The sequence below is a fragment of the Danio rerio genome, chromosome 7, assembly GCF_052040795.2.
Source record: "Danio rerio strain M-AB ecotype USA chromosome 7, GRCz13ab, whole genome shotgun sequence".
Classification (NCBI taxonomy): Eukaryota; Metazoa; Chordata; class Actinopteri; order Cypriniformes; family Danionidae; genus Danio; species Danio rerio.
Genome location: NC_141027.1, coordinates 14,289,073 through 14,316,127, shown reverse-complemented (window position 1 = coordinate 14,316,127; position 27,055 = coordinate 14,289,073). Strand labels below are relative to the sequence as shown.

The 27,055-nt window shown below is 34.9% G+C and overlaps 1 protein-coding gene and 2 long non-coding RNA genes across 4 annotated transcripts; 2 read left to right on the top strand and 1 right to left on the bottom strand.

Moving 5' to 3' along the window:
* Positions 1-977: 977 nt before the first annotated feature.
* Positions 978-11,954, bottom strand: rhcga (Rh family C glycoprotein a). Its single transcript, NM_001089577.1, is given in 11 exon segments — positions 978-1,668; positions 3,044-3,120; positions 3,249-3,322; positions 5,726-5,850; positions 6,420-6,556; positions 6,635-6,772; positions 8,273-8,439; positions 8,534-8,681; positions 9,873-10,023; positions 10,687-10,879; positions 11,708-11,954. Coding segments are annotated over 11 exon segments (1,470 nt in total). The 5' UTR covers positions 11,934-11,954; the 3' UTR covers positions 978-1,634.
* Positions 4,019-16,068, top strand: LOC141375316 (uncharacterized). Of its 2 annotated transcripts, none has more exons than XR_015495419.1 (4): positions 4,019-4,156; positions 10,459-10,500; positions 12,454-12,508; positions 14,409-16,068. It is a non-coding gene; the product is annotated as an uncharacterized LOC141375316 (long non-coding RNA). The 2 variants fall into 2 exon arrangements; XR_015495418.1 differs by having other exon boundaries at positions 10,459-10,913.
* A 5,979-nt stretch (positions 16,069-22,047) lies between these two features.
* Positions 22,048-26,284, top strand: LOC147835933 (uncharacterized). The gene is made up of 2 exons (XR_015495417.1): positions 22,048-25,379; positions 25,494-26,284. It is a non-coding gene; the product is annotated as an uncharacterized LOC147835933 (long non-coding RNA).
* The last annotated feature ends 771 nt before the right edge of the window (positions 26,285-27,055 follow it).

Genomic DNA, 27,055 nt, shown 5'->3' with positions numbered 1-27,055 from the left:
GCTTGGGGCTCCCTTCCAGTTGTAGGGCGAGAGGGGAGTTTGAGCTCAGGTAGATCTCGAGAACCCCCCTGCTGTTTATGGCTAATGACAAATTAGGGATTGCTATGAAGAAATATACTGCTGGTTAAGAGCTCATCTGTGGCACCATTTTTAGCTTAGTCAGTTTAGTTATGTCACATGTCTTTGAACGGTAAGAGGAAACCGGGGAACCTGGGGGAAACACAGGAGAACATCTCCACAAAGAAACTCTTCATTTTATTATATCATAATTTTTCTAATTTATTATAAACTTGTTAAAACATATCATGAGATTGATCAGTATTAGGGCTAATACTGATTATTCTCATTACATATTGTTATAAATTGCATACGTATTGCATATAATGGACCCAGCTTACTGAAAACTGTTTAATAATGTAATGAGTCTTCAGGTCAGATGGACCCGGGAGGTGCAAATAGTTAACAGATTGCATTATAAGGCCAAACAAAAGCCCTGTAATATCAAAAAACAAAAGTATTTTAAGAGCATGTCATAACATCTTTATATGTACGTTTATACACAATTAAATAAAAAAAAAGATTTGTTAAAGAATAGATTTAAGGGCTGTTGGCTTCATTTGTATTAGAAAAAAGGTCACACTTTATAATAAGGTTTCATTAGTTAATGTATGAACCAACATAAATGAAGTATTACTTGTAGAGAATTTTTTATCATAATTCAACATTTACTAATGCATTATTAAAATACAAATTCGTGTTTGTTAACATTGGTTAATGCAGTATGAGTTAACACAAACTAACAATGAATCACTTTTTAATTTTACTAACTTTAACTAACATGAACAAATAAATGTGATGCTCATTGTATGTTCATGTTACTTAATGCATTAACTAACAATAACTAATACAACCTTATTGTAAAGTGGTACCAGGAAGAATAAAAGCAACAATTAGTAAAAGTAAAAAACCGAAGCTTGTTTAGGTGTTTAAGTATTTAATATATCTCAACATAAAGTATTGGCTTCAATATGTTTTTTATAACATGGTTCAAACAAACAAAAGATCAAACATATTTTATAATAAAAAAAATGTGTTTAAAGACACATAAGACTCAAAAGTCATCATACAATCCTTCACATATTAAAATAACACATCACTGTACAATAAAATAACTACAGATAAATAATGAACACATTCATAATATTAAAAGTGTAATAATCTACAATCACACAGCATCAAACACAACAGAGAATAATGATAATAATAATTATTATTTCATTCTTTTCCAGAATGATTAAAACTTAACATAATTTAAGTCTAGAACTAGTAGGACAAGTGGATTATAAAATCTATAGAAGTTTTAGAAACCAGATATGCATAAACGTCTTGATTAATTAATTTGAGGACTCTCTATATGAAATTGAAGTAAGAGCTGCAGATCCTTAAAGACTCTACTGAGTCTCTTCTCTGTTTGGCAGGTCAGTACCGCACACAGGGTTTCCAGGGACTATATTGAGCGCAGACTTGGTCTGAACATTCATTCTGTCTCTTCAGTTCTTTTATTGTCTCAAACTGATGTTATTATGAGGCTCATTTTTCGTCATTAAGACATTGTGCTTTGATTCATTCTGGCATTATCTGTGCTCCACTGTGAAGTTTGACTCTGACCTAAATGGTGAAAAAATGAGGAAAATATTAAAGAACAACTCATTGCTTAATTTAAAAGTGTAAATAAATTTTAAATAACTGTAAATAAACATCAAAAAAGGTTGTAAGTTTGTAATAAAAGATGTAATTTGTCATTTATTTCTCTACTAAGATGCAACAAGTATTGATGATCATTATGTTTTTGTGTTGAAGAGCAAGCTAAGCCGTAAATCGAGCCGTAATGTGGTTTTGTACTGCCATCTCATGGTCATCTTCTATAATACAACAAACACTGGATGCTGTTTTGTGGCTTTTACATCACCAGTCAGACAAAACGTGCTATTTTTGTGTCAGCAAAAAAAACTGTATATACATAGAAAACATTAAAAACTAGTGTTTACTTTAATATTTATAAAATAACTTTTGTTAAACTCGGCGATATGGATATATTCCTGAATCAATTTACTTACAAAAAATACATAAGTGATTTAAATTGAGTATTTATTAAGTTAATTAAAACTTCTTGCTGACCCATGGTTTTGAAGGATGCAAGGTCACAAAGTAAAAACAATTATATGACATTTTTAAATGAAAATGAATGTGTATTTGGGGGCTGCACACTGAATTATTAATAGTCTTTTAGTCTTTCATGAAATGCTTATTGTACTATATATGCAAGATTTTTTTGTGGTATGAACTACTGTTACACTGAATCACTTTTTAGTGGTTTCTAATTCACTAAAAACGAATGATAGTCATTATTTTATGCTCAGAAAAATGTAAACAGGACACATTCTGTTTGTTTGAAGTGTTCTATGTTTGGGGTCAGTGTTCTACGTTTACATTTCTATGTTTCTGTTTGTGCAGATGAGTCTTTTATATTGTTATACGTTGTACTTTTTTCTGCAGCCACTAAATATTGAAAGTCTTAATATTTGTTTATTTTTTAACTTTTATTTTCTATTGAATTTATATTTCTCCAAGAATCTTATAATTATTATGTTTGCTATTTGTTGTAATTATTCTAAGGTCACAAGTGGTTGTGAAAGCATTTCACTGCATGTCATACTATGTATGACTTTATTTGTGACAAATACATTTTGAAATTGATTTGATTGTAATGGATACACTATTTGTAATTTTAAAATTATTTTTAATTATTACAATTATTAATATATTACATATTATACATATTATTATTGTTGTTGTTGTTGTTGTTGTATTATTATATTATATTTTAATATTAGCCTATACTTTTTTTAATTAATTGAAAATGTATTAAATACAAGAAAGGTATAACTGCTCAAACGCAATTATATTTTGATAAATAGTCCATTCTACACTTAAAACTTTGAATATTTAACACGTTAAAGAGAATTAAGTAGTAAATACTTACATCATGTCTGGGTTTTTTCCGACCATGTGACTGCTGTACTCTAGAACGGGAGGAATACTCTCTTCATCTTCAGGTACCTGCAGAAGACCATCAAGAACAAACACGGTGAGAAATGTTGTCTGTTGTCTTATTAATGTTTGAGAGTGACTATGTTGTCATTTGATTACTACAGTGCCATCTAGTGGCAAAACATACGGAAACTCACCTCCCAATAAACCTCGTCGTCAAAGCAATTCTCATCAGACGGATCTCCCCATATCGGAAGTCTCAGGATACAACCTACAGCAAACACACACATATATTTTAACTTCACTAAACTAGGATTTATTTAATTAATTAGGATGTAACTTCAGATTCTTACATCCTAACCAAGGTGCGAATTACAAGGGGGTTTGGTAGGATTGACCCCTGTAATTAATGCTTAATTTCCCATGATGGACGTCAAAACAAGATGTATGTGGGGGGCCAGGTCTTTAATTGTGAGAAATAGTTTTATCTAATAATAATAATAATTAAAATAACAGATAATATAAAAATACATTTGACCACCCCTATAAAGGCTCGTACCATTGTGAAATCATAATCAGGGTATGTGAGGGAGGGGAAACATTCAGCAGTCTGAAAGCGGCAGATCTAGAACACCGACATCGTAAGTGTTCACAAGACACTTTTCTAATAAAATTGGTGTTTGTGTTTACATATAGCCAAAAAAGTAAAGTCAAATTAGACACATGATTTTTATAGTTTGACCTAAAGTTACATCTGAATAACCATTCAGTTGTTTAAAGTCTCTAAAAACGTAAATTCGTTTTATCAATTGTTTAGTTACATAAATATGATTCACTGAAGCATGTATTACAAGAACTAACATTACCGAAAAAGCTCATTAATGTACAGTATATTCTCACCCTGATCTCAACGTGAATCAATTTTTGTGCAAAAAACAGAGTGGCTAACTGGAATAACGTTATTTCTATAGTAACCAACTGTAAACAAGTCAAGTGCGTTATAACCTTACCACTCTTTCTTAACTAACGTTACAGAACAAGATTCAAGCCAAGAAATCAGTCTATCTGCACCACATGGCAGAAATATTTGCACTCCAACGAAAGGGTAAGGTTTATAATAAACATTAAACCTTCAACATCAATAAATGTAGGCCTATGCTGAGTGACTGACCTTAGGTGATTGTTTTTTTTAGTAGTTTATGCTGTTGTTCAGCTGCGACGTCGCAGAAATAGAAACCGTTTCTAAACTAGACATTTCATGTGTCATGTAATGGATGGTCAAGACACAAAAACTCCTTTAACATGTAAAAGATGGGAATGTGGTTTGCATGTATTTATTAACCTACATGGTGTTATGCCTATAGTGTACGCTGTAACAAAAGCAAATGCGTTTTCAATTCCCATTATCCGCATCAACCCTTTTTCCAGACGTACAAAATCACCTTAAAGCAAGCGTAAAACTTTTTTTGTTGTTAAAAAAGCGATTTTAAATCGAAATTTGGCATTTCCATCACTTATTTCTCATGCGATAGTTTAAAATGTGCATTAATACAGTGTAATGGAATCCCAGATAATGATGATACTATCTTAATTGTTGTTTTAACAGTGTATGAGTTGACACTTTTCATTATGTCACTCACTTTACAAAGAAAACTAACAAAGACATGAATTTGGTATGTGTAATGAATCTAATTATTAGTGTAATAACATACTGTAGACCTTTTCAACATGGTGATGTCATTAGCCCATGAAAATTTCCTGCTTGTTGTCAAACTATTTCATAACTGTAACAAAAGGCAGTACAATGATAAATGTATGTTAAAACACCTGTCATATAGGATTATTAATCAATATTTGGACTTTTTTAGATTCTCTGAGGCTATGGTGATTAAAACAGTAAAACAGGAAATACGTCAGGACCATTGTTTTTGTTTACATCCCTCAAAATGGCCTATAATTAAAATGATGGGTTTTTATTTTTAGGATATGATATAGTGAACTAATATCCCACGTTTCATGCATCATTCGCAAATGTGATGCTGATTTTGTACTATAACAAAGTATATAACTGTACTATATACTATAACAAAGTATAGATGATTTTGAGGGATTTAAACAAAAACAATGGCCCCAACGTATTTCCTTTTTTACATTTTTTATTTCTATAGCTTCCGAGAATCCAAAAAGAGCTACATGTTGATAAATAATGTTATGATAGCTGTTTTAACATTAAGTTTGTTATGACTGAATTGCCTCTGGTTACAGTTATGAAATAGTTTGATAACAAGCAGGAAATGTTCATGGGCCAATCATATGACCACATTGAAATGGTTTATAATATTATGAGTTACAATCTAACCACAAAATTGGCCAAATTTAGTCTTTCATTATTAAAAATAGTTTTAAAATAAACTAATACAAATCAGAGCAGAATATTTTTGCATATTAAAAAAACTCTGTGGCATTTTATTACTGAACAACTCATTTTTGAATGACGCGATGCAGTGATTTTTTCATAAAAACAGACACTAAACAACAGACCTAAATCAACCATGGTACCAGCACAAAAATGCACTCAGGAAATTTAGTTGTAAAAATCCCCTGTTTATAAAATCGCATGACAGACCAACACAAGAATGCACCCATGAAAATAACTTTTTTTTTGGATGCTCACCAACAATAATTCCACCAACGATTCCAAAAGCGAGAGCGACAGCGATTCCAGCAGCCTGGTATCCTCCCTGTGTAGCAGGAGACCTGTTAGCGTAATCCCCTGTAAAACCAAACAAGTTCACCAGCCTGTGGAAAGACAAAGATTTGCATTAGCAACATTTACAAACCTTTATTACTCCAAAAGGAAAATAAGCTTTAATAGCAAATATTATGTTTATATTTTAGTATTTCATAATATATTAACTAAATATATAAATCAATAAATATCTGAAAATAAAAAGTCACTTTTTTAATTGTTAATATTTTAATTTGTCTTTATATGTGACTTTTTATTTTTAGTTGTTTTACTCTAAACTTTTATAATATACAATTTTGGAAAATCTAATTAATTAACTAAACAAATGTTTTTGTTTCGTTAATTAATTCAATGCAATTATTTATTTATTTGTATAATGTTTTTATTTTGTTTCTCCAAAAACAATTTATAGTTTATAAATGTATTTTAGTTGATTAATTAAATTAAGCCATTTATTACTATTATTATTAAACTATTCATTAATTACTTAAGTTACATTTAAAACCCAGTTTAAAAACCCTATATATTAATAAATGCGACTTGACTTTCACAAATTAAACACTTTGTGTGAACTCAAACTCAAACTTAAGTGTCACACTAATACAGTTGTCAGACTCACCCCTCCTGCCCATAAACAGTCGGGCTGGCAGCAGCAGCTGTTATTGCACCCACGATTCCTCCGATGAGACCGGGCATCGCATGCAGATTGTGGACGCCACACGTGTCTTGAATCTTCAGGTACTTTTCCATAAAGGGCTGCATGGAAAAACCCACAGAAATGAATGTATTTATCTTCACAAATGCTTATCTTGTGCTGATGGATCATTCACTCACAGTGATCACCACGTAGCCGAATGTGGAGATTATCCCGCAGCAGAAGCCCACGATCAGAGAGCCATAAGGGGAGATCATGAATTCGGCTGCGGTTCCCATCGCCACTCCTCCAGCCAGAGTTGCATTCTGGATGTGCACCTAAATGCACAAAACACATGCAACATTATTATGATTTTATCTCAATATGTATATAATATCACTGAGAGGTTCACTGAGGTTTAATTAAAAGTGTTCACATTATAACCCTGCACAGGCCTGAAATCTAAGCCTTAGCCCGGCCCTGGCCAGAGATGCACAGGCTGTCGCCCTGCCCTTGTCCAACAGCTTATCAAAAAATTTGGCCTGAGTCTGACCCAAAGCCCAGCTTATACACCTAAAGCCAAAAATAAATCAGATTTGTATTAAATAGATGGTTTATGTTTGTTCTTTTTTTTTATCCAAATAATTTAGAAAAATCTTTTAAGGCTTTTTTTTTTTAAAGGTAAGTTTTATTTAGTGACATTGATATCCAAGCGGTATGTGGTCCACAGTGAGTTTACTCAACAAGTTGTGCATTGTGCATAACCAGTTGGCTCATCATTTTAAGTTGTCACTATTTGAAAAGTTGACCAGAAGTTTGCCTTTCCTCTTGCATTATTCACAGCTTTAAGTTTGCCATTGGCAATTTTTCTCTTTATGTTCTTCATTGTATGTGGCTGGAAATCTCCATACCCAAGGCATCACTGGCGATTCCAGACTGCACGCATTAGATTTCATAAAACTAAAAAAAAAAAAAAGTTAAAAAAAAGGGTCCGAAGCCCAATATGCGTGCTACCTACAGTATGACGTGAAAATGGGCCCCCTAGCCAAAAAAAGTCGGGTCGACGGGGTTGAGCTGAAATGCAGGGCTCTAGTTTACATTTTCTGTTTTTATTTAAAATTTTGTTCACTCTTTGTGGTGTGATTATGTTATATTTTAGTGTTTTTTCAAATTTAATGTTTGCTAATTACCTGCATTTATTCAAGAATCTATCATTTTTAAACAGTTAAATTTCAAGTTAAAGTGTTACAACCAAAAACTTAATGTAAACACAAAAAACTAATGTAATTACAAATAAATATTAATAAATGTAATAAGTATTAATAATGTAGTATTAACAGTGTTGGGTAAAGCTCATTTTAAAAGTAATATATTACAATCTTAAGTTTATTTAAAAAAGGTAACTAAATGTGTTAAAATAACTTTACCCAGCACTAACTATTAGTATTATTATTTTTTCTCATTTTAATATTTTAAGATAAACAACAAAATTGTATATATCATCCAGTTTATTCCAGTTTAAGTCGTTTTAAAACTATGAGTTAAACCAAAAGAAAATAAGAAATGATTCCTGGGTAAAAATTAAATAAAAATAAAGTAAATTTATTAATAATACATAATTTAAAAAATAATTAGTTACAGTAACCACCAATGCATTATTAGCACTGAGTTTTTATTTTATTATTATTATTATTATTATTATTTTTACAAAATTTTAGCTTTCATTTTTAAATTTTAGTATTACTCTTTAACTGAAAACCAACAGTTTTAGCAAGTCTGGAGCTTATCTATATTACATATAATTAATCACGTTTTTAAAAATTTTTGCAGTGACTTACCATGTCCACCTTCCCCTTCTTGGCCGACATGCTTGATATGGCGAATGTGGTCAGGACCGAAGCGGCCAGAGAGAGATATGTGTTTATGGCCGCTCTGTGTTGTCCATCTCCATGATTTGAAATGGCAGAGTTAAAACTGGGCCAGAACATCCAGAGGAAGAGAGTCCCTGAAGGAGAAAACATATTTAGCTAAATGAGCAGCTCATAAAAGATTTGATCACATGTTTGCATGTAATATATAAGGTCCCTTTCATAGCATACCAATCATAGCAAAGACATCGGAGTGGTAGACAGAGCCGTTCAGATGCTTGGCTTGGTCCAGTTTGGGTCGATAAAGAATCCATGATATTGTGAGGCCGTAATATGCCCCAAAAGTATGGATAACCATGGATCCGCCAGCATCCCGAACCTGACGAAGACAAAAACAATTAATTGATTGATTTTAGACAGAAATATGAATTTGGGAATAGTGACATAACATTTTATACGGATGTTTGGAATACTTGTTTCAGATGGATAAATCATTACATTTCAACCAGATAAAACTAACCAAACTGAAACTAATAACAGGCTCATATATTTCACGCCATGGTTCTCGACTTTTTGGCATCATCATGCGACTGAATAATAAGTATATAATTGTAGGCTGCATACAGACATTTTTGTTTCTGTCAGCTTTGAGTTTAATTAAATAGTTATTAATTAGATTCTGATTGATTTGGTCAATCAAAACACTCTTAAGTATGGTATGTTAGGAGTAAAATACCTCCAGCAGGCTGTTATTGAGGAATATGCGTGACGGGCTTATCGACAGCCCGTTTGTTTCTGCGAAAACAACCTCCTGGATGTACTTTATACCACTTATTATGCCGCTATGTCCCACAAAATGTAAAAATTAGACACAAAACATTGTTCTGACCTGTAATAGTTTATTAATTCTTTTATTAAACACAAAGCTGACAGAAACGAAAACAGCTCATTGGAGTATACACTAAACTATGCATTATTTAGTCACAAGATGGCGCCAAACAGTCAAAAACACAAAGCTGACAGAAACGAAACTGGCTGAATAAAGCATATTCTAACCTAGGTATTATTCATTCTCAAGATAGCACCAAACTGTTAAAAACTGCAGTGTATGCGACAAACAAGCAGATGCATATGCGTGAACATATTTATTGGCGATCAAGGTGATTCAAAGTTCCCGGATGAGCCTGCATTAAATAACGGTTGTTATCTTGGAATAACAAACTTTGGAATTTCACAACTGACCAATCAGAATTGAATATTTCAGACAACAGTGTAATATTGCCAATTAACAAAACAAAACAAAACAAAAAAAAAAATAATAATAAAAATAATAATAATAACCATTAATGAGTATACTCGTATTCATATGCTTATCTTTTATGCTGCTGAACTGTTATTTATTTATTTACTTATTGTTACTTCGTTAACATATACCCAAACCAAAACATTTAACTAAAATGGATAATATAATGTAAAATGTAATTAAATGAAACGCTATTAATAAATAAATTGAGCTGTACATACACTGCAACAGTGTACAGATTAAAGTAAAACTAATGCTGCTACTCACATGAAGAAGATTAAGAATGATGTATTCCTCGACCGCATAGAGAGTGATGCCAAACAATGTCATAACCATCAGCTGCACAGGACTGACTTTTCCCAGCAGAGCTCCGTAAGCAATGAGACATCCGGCCACACAGAAGTCAGCATTGATTAAACTGATAAAAACAAAACAGGAAACTGTTTTAATTTCTCTACAAATACTTTCACTTCAGGTGAATGAGGTAAAAAGGTTATTGCCATATACTTCCCTATACTTGATTGATTACGTTAAGAAGTAAAAACAATCTGTCTAAAATGCTGTTTAAATATGCAAATAAGGCATTGTTTAATTAAACATGCTTATTTGCACGCATTTCTTCTTTCTTTATTTAAATTACTGTATATTGATATTTTTAAATATGTTTTCAACCTATTTTATTGTTCATGGAAAGCTGTGAAATGCATGTACAGAAAATGTGTATTTTATTTATTATTTATTTAAATTATGTATCTAAATTTTAACAATTTACTTTCCATCTTTTTATTGTTCTTTTGATTGATGGTGTTTTAATGTATCAGAATAAGTTTGTAATTTCCCCCCTTTGTTTTAGGTACTCAACCCTGTTCCTGGAGATACCTTCCTGCAGAGGAAGGTAAGTAGGACTAAAGTAGGTTCTAAAGAACTAAGTAGGATCTAAAGAAGCACTTGGTGGTGCATTTGATTAAGACTGCAGCTAATCTCTGCAGAAAGGTATCTTTAGGAACAGAGTTGGGCTCGCCTGCCCTACACCTTCAAATAATAATGAAAAAAACCTAGGGATGTGAAATGGATATCATACCTCTCAACTCCAATCTTGATGGTGCCGTCGACCGGGTCCAGAGAGTGAAACCAGCCCTGCATGAGGAGAGCCCACTGCAGACCAAACGCAGCCACCAGAAAGTTGAAGCCCACTGCGCCAAAGCTATAGCGCTTCAGGAAGGTCATGAGAAAACCGAAACCCACAAAGATCATTACATGAACGTCCTGAAAACCTGCAGAGCAAGTAGAAGAGGAAATGATGAACATGTATGTAACAGAACCAACAGCTTGCCCAAAAATGGTTCAAGTTCACCCTCAAGTGGTTACAAACCATTATGAGTTTTGGTTTATATTCACAAAAGAAGGTATTTAGGGGATTTCTGGAACCCTGCATCCATTGACATTTATTGTAGGAAATGAAAATGGAAGCCAATGGCTACAGGTTTACAATATTCTACAAAATATCTTCTTTTGTTTTCAGGTTAAACTCATACTGTAGGTTTGGAACCAGTGAAGATTGAGTAAATGTAAATGTTGAGTAAAGTCACGTTAACAATTATTACAATGTTTATTTTTAAGGAAACGTTTTATTTATTTATTTATACATTATTATTATTATTTTAAAGATTTAAAAGCATATTTCACCTAAAACTAAACATTTGCTCACTATTTGCCCTCCTTCAAGAGGTGCCAAAAGTTTCTTTATTTTGTTGAAAAGAAAAGAAGATATTTTAAAGAAAGCTGAAAATCTGTAACCATAGACTTTCATATGTAGGAAGAACAAATACTATGGAAGTCAATGGTTACAGGTTTCCAGATTTTTTCAAAATATCCTTTTTTGTGTCCAACAGAAGAAAAGAAAGTCAAACAAGTTTGGAACAAGCAACGGGTAAAGAAATAATGATAGAATTTTCAATTTTGGCTAAACTATCCCTTTAAGATTGACATATATTACTTTTAAAAGTACCTTTATCCAACGCTGGTAAATGATGACAACATTATCTCACATTTATGGAACTATCCCTTATGTTAATTCAAACTTTAATAGCATAAATACTTACTGGGATATCTAAAATAGAAGTCATTCTCGATGTCGCTGGTGATGTTCTCATGTTTTTTGTGCTCAGCCCAGTGCGCATCTGACTCGATATCGTAACGCACAAACAGTCCGAATAAGATGATCATGGCTATCTGCCAGATAAAGCAGACGATGGGCAGACTAACCCGCACATTAGGGTTTTTAGGTCCGCACCAGAAGCCTCGGCAGCACTCAATGAAGTTCCCCATGCTGTGAAGTGTGAAGTTCAGAGATGAGATGATCTGCTGGATGTTGTAATTTGTGTGTGGACTGTAGCTGTATTTATAGTTGGAGATGTGGAGGTGTGTCTGTGCTCACCTGGTACACATGTACCTACTGGAAGTGAAATCAGGGTGACTCTCACATGACAAGATCAATATCTCAGTTTGCTGTCTGATGTTTTTTTTTCTTTACTTTTTTTTTGAGAAGAGGTCACACTAGTCTTACAAGACGTAATTATAATTGCATTTGAACTAAAGACTATGCAGGACTGCTTTGACAGGTGAAAGTCGTCTTTAGGTTTGTTTTTCTCTTTTTTTTTTGTATTGTATATTTGAACGGATTTTGATTTCTTTGCTAATTCAAATCTTTAAAATCATTGTTAATGATTAAGAATGGGGAACTGTCAGTGTACACATTGTACTAAGTGTTTTTTTAACTTACCTTACCTTTAGTTTTTGTCATTTAGCATAATGAAAATGTAATTATTAGATTTCCTTCATTCTACAGGGGACAAACGGCGCTATTCTGGAGGCATCCGCAGTGATTTCCTGATCATCTGACTGTAAGTAATACCTTGTAGAAAATTCAGTGTACTTTCATTTGAAATCATGCCTCATTTGCAAATGAACTATTAAAAAAATACATTTATTCACCGATTAGAGATCATTACACATGTGTACTATTATTCCAAAATCCATAGATAGATCTATCTATCTATCTATCTATCTATCTATCTATCTATCTATCTATCTATCTATCTATCTATCTATCTATCTATCTTTGTGTGTGTTTGTGTGTGTGTGTGTGTGTATACATACATTATATATACTATTTAAATAAAACATATATAATTTTGTTCCACACAAAATTGCCATTAAAAGGGTGAAATTATCATTTTTAAATGTAAACTTATTTTAAAACTATAAAACTTTTTTTTATCCTAAAACATTAAACTGATGGTAATTTAACTACTTTAACAAACAGAATCTGCAGACATTTTTCACTATTTATGTGCAGAATTTTGTAAAACATCTGCAGATTTATGCAGAATAATTTTGAGACTATAAAAACTAAATACATAATAATAATAACAAATAATATATTTTTTACAATGCAAATCCAATTACAATCACTTATCTGATAAACAAAATCAGTCCAATATATCTACTAAAAGACAGAAAACATTACTACATACATACAAACCATATTTAACCTACATAAAACACTTACATATTATTACTGAAATTAATATAGAAATGGAATATATATATATTATGTACAAGCCTATATATAACTCATATTTTTTTTCGATTTATTGTAAGTTTATTAATTTAAAGTTAAATTAGCGTCAGTTTATCTTTTTATCTCTTCAGGATCAAAGTGCACATATATACTGCTATAATTGCTATATATAATGTATAGCATATATAATATATATAGCAATTATAACCATATAAATGTACAATTTATTTGATCCTAAAGAGATAAACAGGTGAGCATGACTAGTACAATAGTTATTATCAAGCTTCTTTCTGCAGGCATTCCACTCATAAGTCATAAGATACGTTGAAACAGTCAATATCTGAGTGATTGGCATTGTTCTGCATTGAGTACATACCAGATGTTATCGGTGTGTTCTGAAGTATCTGTACAGCAGTTACATAACCATATCACTCAAATCAGCTCTATTCGTTATGCAAAACGTTGAAGCTATACATAAAAAAAAATCCTTAGTAAACATATTATTCACAATGTTAACGTGTTGTATTTCTTGGTGCGTCAGTGATCAAAGAAACTGCAATATTTCATGTTAAACATCCGCTTTTGTTTTTTGCACTATTTACAGGATAGTTCGTTTTCTCTTTTATTTTTTGGATACTGCAATAGTTGTATTTTTGCGATTTGTCCATCTCTTTATCTTGTCATTTTTGCATTAAAAAATTAGCTTTTTACTTAAAGCACATTTTGATTTTGGGAAATACTTTTTGCAATTTGCTATTCTCATGTCATTACACATCAAAATGTTATAGATTATAATAAAAAAACACTAAAATTATATATTTTTTATACTTAAAATATTGTAATAATTGCTGTACTTGTGCAACTGGGGATACTATAACCTAACAAAACTGTTTAATTAATCTAAACGGCTAGCAGGGTGCTAGCATTTATGGCAAATAACTTTACACACCAGAACACACCACACGACCCTGAGGGTCTCTGATGTCAGCAATTTAACAGAATAAGCAGGTATTATTCAGAACATCACAACAGCCCTTACAGGATCATATGTTCTTCATTTACACACCACCCTTGATGGTGGTGATGGCCAATATTTTATAAAACAAGGAAAGATTTAGTTTAAACCACAGAAACCAATCAAACATAAACACACATAACTTTAAAAACAAAGCATACCAACTATTTAGCTAGTATAATAATAAGTCCTTACATTTATATAGGGTTTTTCTGGACACTTAAACCGCTTTACACATTATTTGGCGGTGATCTCCTCATCCATCACTAGCGTGCAGCATTAACCTGGACGATGATGGTAGCCATATTGCACCAGACCGTACACCAGCTCATTGATGGAGAGGAGGCAGAGTGATGAAGCTGATTATGATATGGGGATGGTTTGGAAGCCATGATGGACAGAGGCCAGTGGGCAAATTTGGCCAGGATGCTGGGTTTATTAACCCCTACTCTTTTTCGGAGGTCATCCTGGGATTTTTAACAACCACAGAGAGTCAGGAGCTTGGTTTAACATCTCATCTGAAAGACGATGCTCACTGAGCAGTATAGAGTCCCCTTCACTATACTGGGGCATCAGGACTCACTCTCACTAACACCACTTTTCACAGCAACCTAGCTTTCCCATTTGTTCTAATTGCAGACTAAAGAGTGGGGGCATGTGTTGTAGTCGACGATCCGGAGGTGTAGATTGTACCAAAAAGCAGAGGATCATTGAAATTATTGTGAAATTTTCCGGGAGAGTTTTCCGGGAGAATTAACAGAACGGGGTATGGGTCTGAAATACGGGAGACTCCGGGGAAAAATGGGAGTGTTAGCAGGTATGGCTTAGCTTTAGTGAGAGTTGCAAAGAGCTAGCTGCCAGCAACACATATAATCAACTCTAAGCCCTTTACCATAATGCACCTGGCTATCAGCGTTGTGGACCAGGTCATTACATTATATATTAAAAATAATGTTTATTGTTCTGAAAACAAACTTTATTTCAGATTAGATTTGACTTGAATTGACTTTATTATTAAACCATATGGACCTGATTAAAATGACAATATTTCAGTTTATTTATACAATAGGGTCTCATTACGTTTACATTAGCATGAAACAGCAATGAATATTGTAGGATATTCTTGCAGCATTTATTAACCTTTTTTAATGCTTTTATTAGTAGAACGACCCATTTAGTAGAACTAATCATGCACAGTGCATTAATAAAATTAATTTTACACTACATGCTGTTGAAGTATTGCTCATTGTTAAGTCATTGACTAGTGTTGTTAACTAATAAAAACAAAATAGAACTTAACACTGTTGGAAATACTGTATGTAAAAATTTTAGTCTTTAAAATTCATGTGTAATCGTTTTTCTGGAATGCAAAATGTTTAATATAACAAACCACTAAATTATCAAATAATTAAGTAATCAAATAAGTGAGAATAAATCAAACCGGTCTCATATCTTAAAGCCCGCCTCATGTCTAGACAATAAAAGGGGTGTGTGCATTGCTTTATGCTTGGCTAGAGAGCATGTGTCTATTGCAGCACTTCTGGAGGTGTGTTTCACAAAAAAAAAACAAAAAAAAAAGCAGGTTGAGAGAGCATGTGACTGTAAGCGTGGCCCTCAGATCCCTATCAGAGCTGCATTCTTAGGATAACTGGAATCACATGACCATGCCTGACCTTAGCAATCTAGCACATTCCATCATTGGAGACAAAAGAAAAATCACATGATCCACTGTCAATCTGACACAAGTCAAGCCTTTAATAACGTACTGCTGATTCGGCATTTGATTGGCTTCATTTTAATATCACAGCAGTTTAATTGATGTATATACAAAAAAGTTCAATAAAGGTTTAATGGCTGGAACTACTAATATGGCTGTTACAGAAATTGTTCATTTACCCCTTAAAAAGTGCACTATTTGAGGCAGTAGCAATTTCTAGAGGACAATCTGAAGTGCACTCAATCAATCTCACAATGCACCGCTACAAGTGCACACTCAATGGCTAGAAAAGTACTAGAGCTGCGTCCCAAATCGCATACTTATGCACTATTCTACGCCATTTTGTAGTATAAATAGTGTAAGTAGTGCGTTCACACTGAAAACTCTAAAAATAATAAGTGCACTTTAATTATCCGGATGATGCACTCATTCAGCCGCTAAAATGAAGTGTGTAATGATGGACACTTCACGCACTCAACGACCGCAGGTTTGCTTACGTAGCGGAAGAAGCGGAGCTATCGGGCACACATGTTGAATAACTTTATTTATTTTGGATGGTGAAAGCAAAATTCTCCTACGAGAGTGATTATAGCGCCTCCCGATGGTGAATGCGGTTATGCTCACGGCAGGTATTATTTGATAATTCGGTCATTTATTTCACTGATTTGGCAACCGTCAAACGTCATCAGGGAAACGGTTTGAATTGCCGCTTAGTAAAAAAATCTTAGTGTGCTATTTGGGACGCCACTACATACATGTACTATCCTGTTGAGTGTGTAAGTGCATAAGTACATAGTGCATGAGTGCATAGTGTGCCATTTGGGACGCAGCTTGTCACTCTAGTATCAGTGACATTCTCAATAGGTTTCTGAAGAGCGCAAATGAAGCTACAAGTGGGTGTGGCCAACCATCATCATTTTCTTTGCGTGTCATCGCACTGACCGGGGGTAACCAAAAATGGGCAAAGAAGAGGAGCTACAGATGCCTGCTAGGATTTTGCTTAGATGAGATTTTCTTTGGGAGAAACGCTTAATATATCAGTACCTGCGACTCGTTTGTGTTCTGATCACATGTGCTTGGCTGTATACCATATTAATAAAGGATTTTGTAGGTCTTTTAAAGACACTGCTGTAACACACTGAGCCACTAAGCATTGTTCTTTCTACAGGAGGAAAATGCAAATTACTTCCTCATACTTTAAATCAGCTGAGGTGACGTGATGGCGACCAGACACATAGCTGTCACTCAAGTGGCCTGCACTTAATTGTGCAGACCTAATATAATTGAAACGAATGAGTTATAAAAGAGAGAGTGGGATGTTGCCACTTGGAAAATACCCATAATGCACTGTGTGCTCCAAATTAATTTGCGCAAGATTGCATCCACAGCACAATCTTATCGGTGGAAGTTTCTAAACCAGCTATTATTTCTATAAAGTCATGTTTGTTTACATGACAGAAATCAAAATGCTGTGTTTCAATACTAACAGACCGCTTGCTAAGTGTTAAATACTGTATGCATCACCAAATTGAAAATCATTGTTTTTCTTCACTCTTTAAAGTGGACTATTAGATACAGCATATACAGATACAGCATATACACTCAGATACAGCTATATATATATATATATATATATATATATATATATATATATATATATATATATATATATATATATATATTAAGGGTGTCACGATCCTCCAAATTCTCGATTCGATTACATTTTCGATTCTAAAGGCACGATTCGATTCAATTTTCGATTATGAATAATTAATTAATTAATGACCAATTAATTATTTGTAGCCTACCGTTTAAACTACCTGACCTGCATGGTCTTTGTTTTACCCATAAACAAATCATACAGTAAATGAATAAATGCAAGATACACACATAATTACCACCTGTCAATCACTTTTTCTACGGGACTCGTGAATAGGCAGTGATCTGTGTCGTTATAATGGCGTCGGTAAAAAAGAGGCACAACCAACAGGAACCAGCCAACAGTATCTGAGGTGTTCGCTAAAATGACTAAGTACAAGTGAGTGAAAGATTGAAGCAGTCCTCTGACTGCCTGGACCTGCTGTCTGGAGCGCCTGTGTCTGTGTGGTCACTTGATGTGCATTTTCAGAGGTAGAGAGGAAGGAGGGCTGCTAAGAAATGCTACACGCCACTGTGTATGTCAAATCGTTGTCATTCTAAAATGCCATTTAAAAACAAAGACAGTGTAAACAGGGCCTGAGTGTGTATTTTTTGCGAGCGGATTTGCAACGGGGGCGGGCGGAGGATCGCGATGCCGGTGTTGTTTATTGGATGAACCGTACGTAATACGTACATAGCAGAGCTTGCAGAACAGTGTTTTTTTTTGTCGACAACACGAACGTTGTCAACATAACTCACTGGAAATCCAAAATGCTTACACACCGGCGACTTCATTGAAAGAGGAGAGGGTTTAAGTTCTGTCGACAGGTCTCCTGCAGTTTAACAAGCACTTCAACAAGCCTGTTTTTTCCTGCTTGGCAAGCCAAGCTGATGTGACATGGGGGTGTGGCAGCATCGACGATTCTATTTTTTGATTCGATAATTGAAATTGAGCATAAATTTCGATCGATTTAGATTAAAAATCAAAATCCTGACACCCCTAATATATATATATATATATATATATATATATATATATATATATATATATATATATATATTAAGGGTGTAATGATACGCGTATTCGCATTGAACCGTTCTGTACGAGACTTTCGGTTCGGTACGCATTACAAACCGAACGATTCGATTGAGACTAAAAGAGATTAAGTACGAAATACAATGTTTTCGGTGCAGCAACCCTCAACATGGCATCCCAAATGACGTGGCAGGCAACATGCTGCCTCCCTCGCTGTCCTATTGAACAGTACAACATCGCTTTTGGACTCAAAATATCACTTTATTAAAGCATGCACTCATTAGCAATCTTGCTGCCTTCTGTGTCAGCATGCTCGTGCTGGCTCTGCCCACGTTACCCCAGCAACCCTGGACCCCGACACAAAACAGACAATCTCAATAACCTGTTCACATATCACCACACCCGCCCACCTCCATACACTACTCCAGTCAGGCACGCGCTACACTAGCTCGCCAAATGGCTAGTAACGTTAATGTAATCCCAGACATCCCAAGTCTCCTAGAAGTTTCGGCAGTCTCTGGCAAATGCATAGAGACTCCTGGATGCCTGCAAACGAATGATAATGTTCCAGAAATCTTAAATCAGAGAAATCCTTCGGCTTTTTTCTTTTTTTGCTGAATCGAAAATATACCGAACCGTGACACCACTGTGTCGCATCAAACCGAAACAAGCCGTTACACCTATATATATATTATTATAGGTGTAACGGCTCGGTTCGATTTGATATATATGTATATATACTGTACACACACACACACAACATAGTGGTTCTGTGTGTAATGTACTGTAAGACTGTGCCGAATTGAATTTCTGTTTCAGCATATTTATATCCAAAGCTTCTATTGAGATTTTAGAATTCATTTTGATATCTGTCATCATATTTTAGGAAGTCATCATAACCCTAAGAAAACAAATTATAACATACTGTAGCCTATAATTTTGTACGAATTACTAGACTACCCTGAAGGTGTGTAAACCTCACTGTTCTTGCAAGCTGGAGACCAAAGATTTTCAAAGCAAAAAGCAAAGAAAAGAAAGGTTGTTTTTACTATCGGTGAGTTGTTTTTGTTAGCGGAAAGTTGACTATACAGACCAAGTAGCATAATATAATAAGAAAATATTAAATTGCAACATCAAGCAGCGTAACGAGCAGTTGTTAACGTCAAAAAATGAATGGAAGTGAATGTGACCGGAAGTCGCGAGACAAAAAGATTCAAATGGCAGCCACCGCTCGACAGCTGAGAATAAGGTGAATACAGCATTTATAAATCATAATTGAACATTTACTAATGCATTATTAACATCTAAGTCCATGCTTATTAACATTAGTTAATGCACCATCAGTTAACATGAACTAACAATGAACTTTTACTAACGTTAACTAACATGAACAAATACAGCAGTAAATGTATTGTTCACTGTTTGTTCATGTTAGTAAATGCATTATTAACATTAGCTAATGAACCTTATTATAAAGTGTGACAAATTTTTTTAATTTTTCCAAGTGCTGTTTAATGGAGAAAAGTATTTTTCAACACATTTTAGTAATAATTATCGTAATTCCTTACATTTATTTAGCACTTTTCTCGATACTCAAGGCGCTTTACGCATTTTTTGGAGGAAAATCTCCATATCCACCTCCAGTGTGCAGCATGCACCTGCATGACGTGACGGCAGCCATTTTGCGCCAGACCACACACCAGCTGATAGGTGGAGAGGAGACAGAGGCTGTATCTGAAATCGCATACTTCTATACTATATAGTACGCTTAAATCCATATGCAAGCAGAGTAGTTTGTTCGAATTTACAGAATTCCAAAATCAGTATGCGAGAAGTACCTGGATGACCTACTACTTCCGGTGAGATTCTTGAGTGCGCATTGTACTGATCCCATGATGGACCACGAGAGAATTCATGAATGGGAGTGAAGTGACGCAAGTCACATGGGTAGGTCACATGATCATGACAAAATGGCGCATGTAATACGTTTTCCAGTTCCATTCATACTACTCACATTCATACTGTATAGAACGTACTTTTCTAACGGTCGAATATTCCATTTATATTCAAATGCAGTATCTACTGAGTAGGAGGACAGGATGGACAGAGGCCAGTGGGCAAATATTTTCGTAGGACCTCCTGGGATTTTTAAGGACCACAGAGAGTCAGGACCTCGGTTTAACGTCTCATCCGAAAGACGGCACTCACTGAGCAGTATATAGTCCCATAAATATACTGGGGCGTTAGGACCCACACAAATTGTAGGTTGAGCGCCCCCTGTTGGTCCCACTAACACCACTTCTGGCAGCAGCCTGGCTTTCCCATGTGGTCTCCCATCGAGATACTGACCAGGCGCAGCGATGCTTAGCTTAAGTGAGTGACCATGATTATTAGTATATATTCTAAACCATAAATAAACAAAAATGCTTTTGTACTGTCCACGATGACAGTAAATACTATTTTACTATTTATTTTGCAAGATACTATTCAGCTTAAAGTGCAATCTAAAGGCTTAATACAAGCAAAGAAAAAAAAGACTTTCTCCAGACAAAAAAAACCCTCAAATATGAAATACATAATAAATACAGTGAAAATGTTCTTGCCTTGTTGAACATCAAAAGAATAAAGATTTCATTGAGAGATAATAAGTGTGCCTTTGTATATATTTATACAGCAAAGTGTAATGATATTGCTTTGTAGCTCAAGAGAAGTTTAGATAAAAAATGAATCACTTAAGGTCACTGTAGTTCATATCACAACCGCATGTAACCCAGATATGAAAGTAAAAGCATCTCCCAAAACCATCATATGCTACAGCAATTGAGAAATCAAGGCATTATAATTCATCTCAGTGACAAGTGGCATCAGGCGCATTCGCCAGAGAAGCACACCCTCAGACTGGGAAGAGAGGCTTGGAGGAAATAGGCATGGCTGGATTACAATCGCATCTCGAAGATCTCTACTTGTCAGCTGGCTAAACGGTTTGGAGAATTCTAGCTTTCACAATGTGTTTCTCTGTAGGCGAGTCAGGTATGTGCAGCCATGAAGGTGAATCGTTGATGAAGCGCAAGAATTTCAGCAAGTCATTTATCTCACTCTAAACGAGCACTACTAGTCAGAAAGACCAGGAGACTCTGATTGTCATGCTGATAGTAACTGCAGCAGTTTATGTAATATGCCGCGTGCCTGAGCATGTGATGCCACTCACTGCCAAATAATAATAAAAAAAAACATATTAATACAAAATGCATAAGTACAATGTAGACAAAAAAGCCACAGTTCCACACAATTCATTCGTGTCGTCCCGACACAAATCGATCAAGTCACTGTAAGAAATTTCAGCGGAATGAACAAAGGAATATATATATATATATAATAAAAAAAAAATTGTTACATCACAATGGTAAGTTTTTAAATGGTCACTCAGTTGTATTTAAAGAAAAGTTTTGCTGAATATAAAGTATATGTATACAAGTATGTTTAGCTTTTGCGACCAAATTTAAAATATGTGTCTATACAGCTTTTATAAGGCTTTCTATAAGGCTTTTTTTTTGGGTGGGGTCAATGAAAATCGAGCCAATCAGGCCAGTAGAAAGAAAATCCTTACCGTTGAACTCTGCACAGTATAAAGAAGCAAAACTCTTAGCCCATTGGTAAGTCAGCAATATTGAATAGTTTTCTTTAAAAAAATTTTAACATGCACTGTAAAAAAATCCAACTTACACTCTCAGAAATAAAAGTACGAGAGCTGTTACTGGGGTGGTACCTTTTTAAAAGTACACATTTGTACTTGAGGGGTCCATATTGGTACCTCAGAAGTATAAATTAGTACCTACAAATTTTAAGTAGAACTGTTTTGTACTTTTTATGTACCCTTGAGGTATTAAAATGGACCTTTTAGGTACAAATTTGTCCCTTTTGAAAAGGTACCACACAAGTGACAGATCGTGTACCTTTATTTCTGAGAGTGTATAAATTGTTAATTAAGTTTAAAATTGTAAGTTTGGTGGACATATTTTTGAGCTCAGAGCTGAATTTACCTATAAAAACTATTTAACTGCATGTTTGCTCAATGAAAGAACAAATTTTGACTTCTTTATTTGAGCATTTACTACTGTGAAAAAAAAGTTGAGTTAACATAAATTTTTAAAGCAATTGGCTGCAAAGAAATTTTGAGTTTATTAAGCTTCAGTGTTGAAGTGTTGCCAAATTATTTTATAAAGTATACATGACTTAAAACAGCCTTTTCAGTCGACTTAAAAAAATTTGGCACAACTTCAACCACTAAAGCTTAATAAACTCAAAATTTCTTTGCAGCAGATGCTTTAAATTTAAGTCAACTCAACTATTTATTTTTTACAGTGCACTAGCTTAGTTTCCAAATATTAAAAACCTATTTATAACCATCATCAAGTTGAAAAGCATTTCTCATGAATAGTAAGTTTAAAACAACATCATTTATTTACAATCTTTAGTTAATAAATTACAAATCATTTACTGTCTCTTAAATCAATTGAATGCATCACTATTGATAAAATAAACACATTTACAGCCACAGCCATGTCACCCTGCAGCCCAAGACCGGTTACTCACTGAAGCTAAGCAGGGCTGAGCCTGGTCAGTACCTGGATAGGAGACCACTAGGGCACACTAGGTTACTATTGGAAGTGGTTTCAGTGGGCGCCGTCTTTCGGATGAGACGTTAAACCGAGGTCCTGACTCTCTGTGGTCATTAAAAATCCCAAAGAGAAAGAGCAGGGGTGTAACCCTGGTGTCCTGGCCAAAGTCCCTCTATCGGCCCATACGATCATGGCCACCCAATCATCCCTTTCCACCGAATTGGCTCTATCACTGTCTCTCCACTCCACCAATAGCTGGTGTGTGATGAGCGCACTTGCGCCGTTGTCCTGTGGCAACCGTCGCATCATCCAAGTGGATGCTGCACACTGGTGGTGGTGTGGAGAGACCCCCCTCATGATTGTAAAGCGCTTTGGGTGTATGGCCATACACAATAAATGCGCTATATAAATACACATTACATTACATTAAACTTTTATTTAAAAAGATTTTACTCTAAACATTTCAATAGTCGTGTGACAACTTCCCCCAAAAATATTAAGCTGCTCAACTGTTTTCTGCCTCAATGATAATGAGTTCTTGAACATTAAATCAGCATATCAGATTGACGCAGTAGATGCTTGCTGATCTACAATGGGATGTTAGGTATGGGGAAAAAAGGATGCACCATAAAAATTTCTAGTGGGAAAATGTCCGTACAGTATGTAAACAAGTGCTCAGCCCAACCCCCAAAAAAAAAAAAAAAGTGAAGTGAAGCGAAGCAAAGTAATAAAAACATATTAAATAAATGAAAATATAAAACAAAAGCCTACGCACAAATGAGTATATACCAAAGTCTGCTTTTGCTAACCGTAGGATGCTTGCTGACTTGGTAAACAAGTAACTCCTTTTTAATAAACCGCGCTACGGCCCCTACCCCGAGAGCCATTAAAAGGTTAGTTCTCTCAAGAATAAAAACTCTGTTATTAATTACTCACCATCATGTCAATCCAAACCCCTGAGACCTTTGTTCATCTTATCATCTTAGAATTCATCTCATCCCCTCATCTTACAATTCAAATGAAGATATTTTAGATGAAATGCTGGAGCTCTCTCATCCTCCATAGACAGCAATAATGCCAAGATGTTCAAAAACAAAAACAAAAACTCAACTCAGTCATTTAATGTGACTTCAGTGGTTCAACTGTATCAATGTTTTGTCTTTCTCATCAGGGTGCATGTTAGTCATATTAAATGCACACCAGAACCTGTCTGATGTGGCTTAAAATAGGACATAAGCTAGCAAAGTTGCTTTTACTGGGGGTTTTTTGCATGCAAAAGTGTTTTTGGAGCTTTGTACGATTGCAGTTACAGCACCACTGAAGTCACAATAAATGTTTTTGGTTCCTTTTCTGAACATCTTGAGACCATTGCTGTCTATAGAGGATGACGGACTCTCGCATTACCTCTAAAATATCTTCATTTGAGCTCTGAGGACATTCTGTCTTTGTGACATAGCATGTGTTGAAGGTTAAAGCACTTTTCCTCCATTACAACACTATTTCTACGTGCTGTTTCACACACCCACTCGGTACAGGACAGTCTTTGTTTAAAATAAACCTGTGGTAAACAATACTATGCATTATACATCTACATGTTGATAACTTAAAGATCCAATGTAATACCTAGAGAATTCTAAGGTATACTAGTGTTCTAGTGGAGTGGTTCTCAAAGTGGGGGTCGGGACCCCCCGAGGGGTCGCGGGGCAATGAAGGGGGGTCGCCTGGTGATTTCCAAAAATCTATTTATTTTTATTAAACCATAAGAATTAACATATTTTATCCATAACTATACTGAAAATAAAAATAGTCGTTTATAGTTACTATATACTATATAGTTACTATAGTAGCTTATAGTTACAAGTTCTATTGGATTGCGACCCCTGGGGTAATTACATTATATTAAAGGCAGCAATAGCGTCAGATGCCTTTTGATTTTATAAAATCAGGTTATACTTTCTGGCACATTTAAAGCACTGACACAAATTTAATTGGTGTGTCTGCGTCATTGCATGCAAGGTTTCTGTTTTTATAACCACCTCAGAGGATATGGGGGGTCGCGAGTCACTGGCATTGTTATTTTGGGGAAAATTTGAAAAGTTTGGGAACCCCTGTTCTAGTGTGTACCTTAAAGATATCAATATGGACCTTTTAGGTTCAAATGTTTACGTTTTTGAAAAAGAACTGCCCCAGTGACAGCCTTTCTGAGAGTGTACACTGCTAAAGCTACTCATTTGCTAATTTTCACACAATCTGTGTACTTAAAGGCTCTTGCATTGCAAGCTGTGCTTTGTGATAAGTTTATGAACTGCTTACACAACAAAGGTGCTTTCTGCACTTTCAGCACAAATTGATTGTGTGGAAGTTAACATTTTAGAATTTCTCAAAAATACATTGCATGATCGATTTTAATGTCAGAAATATTTGGAAACATGACTTAAAGATCATGTTCCATGAAGACATTTTGTAAATGCACTCTAAATATAGCAAAACTCACTCATTCATTCATTTTCTTTTCTGTTTAGTCCCTTTATTAATCTGGTGTCGCCACAGCGGAATGAACCGCCAACTTATCCAGCATATGTTTTACACAGCAGATGCCCTTTCAGCTGCAACGCATCTCTGGGAAACATCCATACACACTCATACACTACCGATAATTTAGCTTACCCAATTCACCTGTACCGCATGTCTTTGGACTGTTGGGGAAACCGAAGCACCCGGAGGAAACCCACGCGAATGCAGGGGGAACATGCAAACTCCACAGAGATACGCCAACTGAGCCAGCCAAGGCTCCAACCAGCGACCTTCTTGCTGTGAGGAGACAGCAATGCCTACTGCGCCACTCTGTCGCATATCAAAACTCAATTTTGATTAATAATATGCATTCCTTAGAACTTTAATGTAAAGGCAATTTTCTCAAAATGTACATTTAGTTTTCAACTCTGTAGATTCCATATTTTCAAACATTTGTATCTCGACCAAATATTATCCTATCAAACCATTTACAACAATGGAGATTCTAAACCTCAATTGAATAAAATTGACCCTCATGACTAAAAACCAGTACTAAACCTTCTTCTAAACGAGAAATGCTTTTTTACTAGAGGACAATCGCAGGGCTTAGATGGATAAAGACATGGCCCTGTTAACTCCAACTAATTTGTGAATCTGAACTAGTATGCACAGTTAACAGCATGTGAAATACTGTAAAAACAGCAAGCTACGTAAAGGTGTTATTTGCCACAGATATCTCAAAAACACTGAGAGAATTCGCCACTGGCTTTTCCACCCAATGCTTTAAAACCTGTTGTGTGCGTGAGTTGCTAAAAATGTCTGAACTTCCCCAAGGCTGAACATTCTGTCAAGATGATCAAGCACGTGCAATATCTTAACAAAACCGGCAACTTCTGCATGAAAAAACTGGGCCTATTTTATGAATAAAATGTTAAGGTGCATGAGCGCAAACCCTGCGGGCTGCAGGCATTTCAGAGAGTATCTGGTGTGATGCGTTGCTGCGTCAAAAGACACTCAACATGTCACACAGGCATGCTGTTCAACACATGGGGACCATCAGTGTCATGATCTCAGAACACGGGTGACGTCTGTACCGCTCCATAAATACAAGTTCAAGGTCAAGTTTTTTGCAGAGCAGTTTTGAAATGCAAAAAAAAGAGGGAAAGCTAAATTCATGAAAATAGTTTTTTATATTTTCCAAGATGGATTACCCTGAGAAGCGAAATGATTTCAGACGAGATCTGAGAATTGCATTGAAATTGGGTTGCTGATCTGGCAGAAATTATGCACTTTTTTCCCCAAGAAAAAAAACAGACTTTCCTTGAATA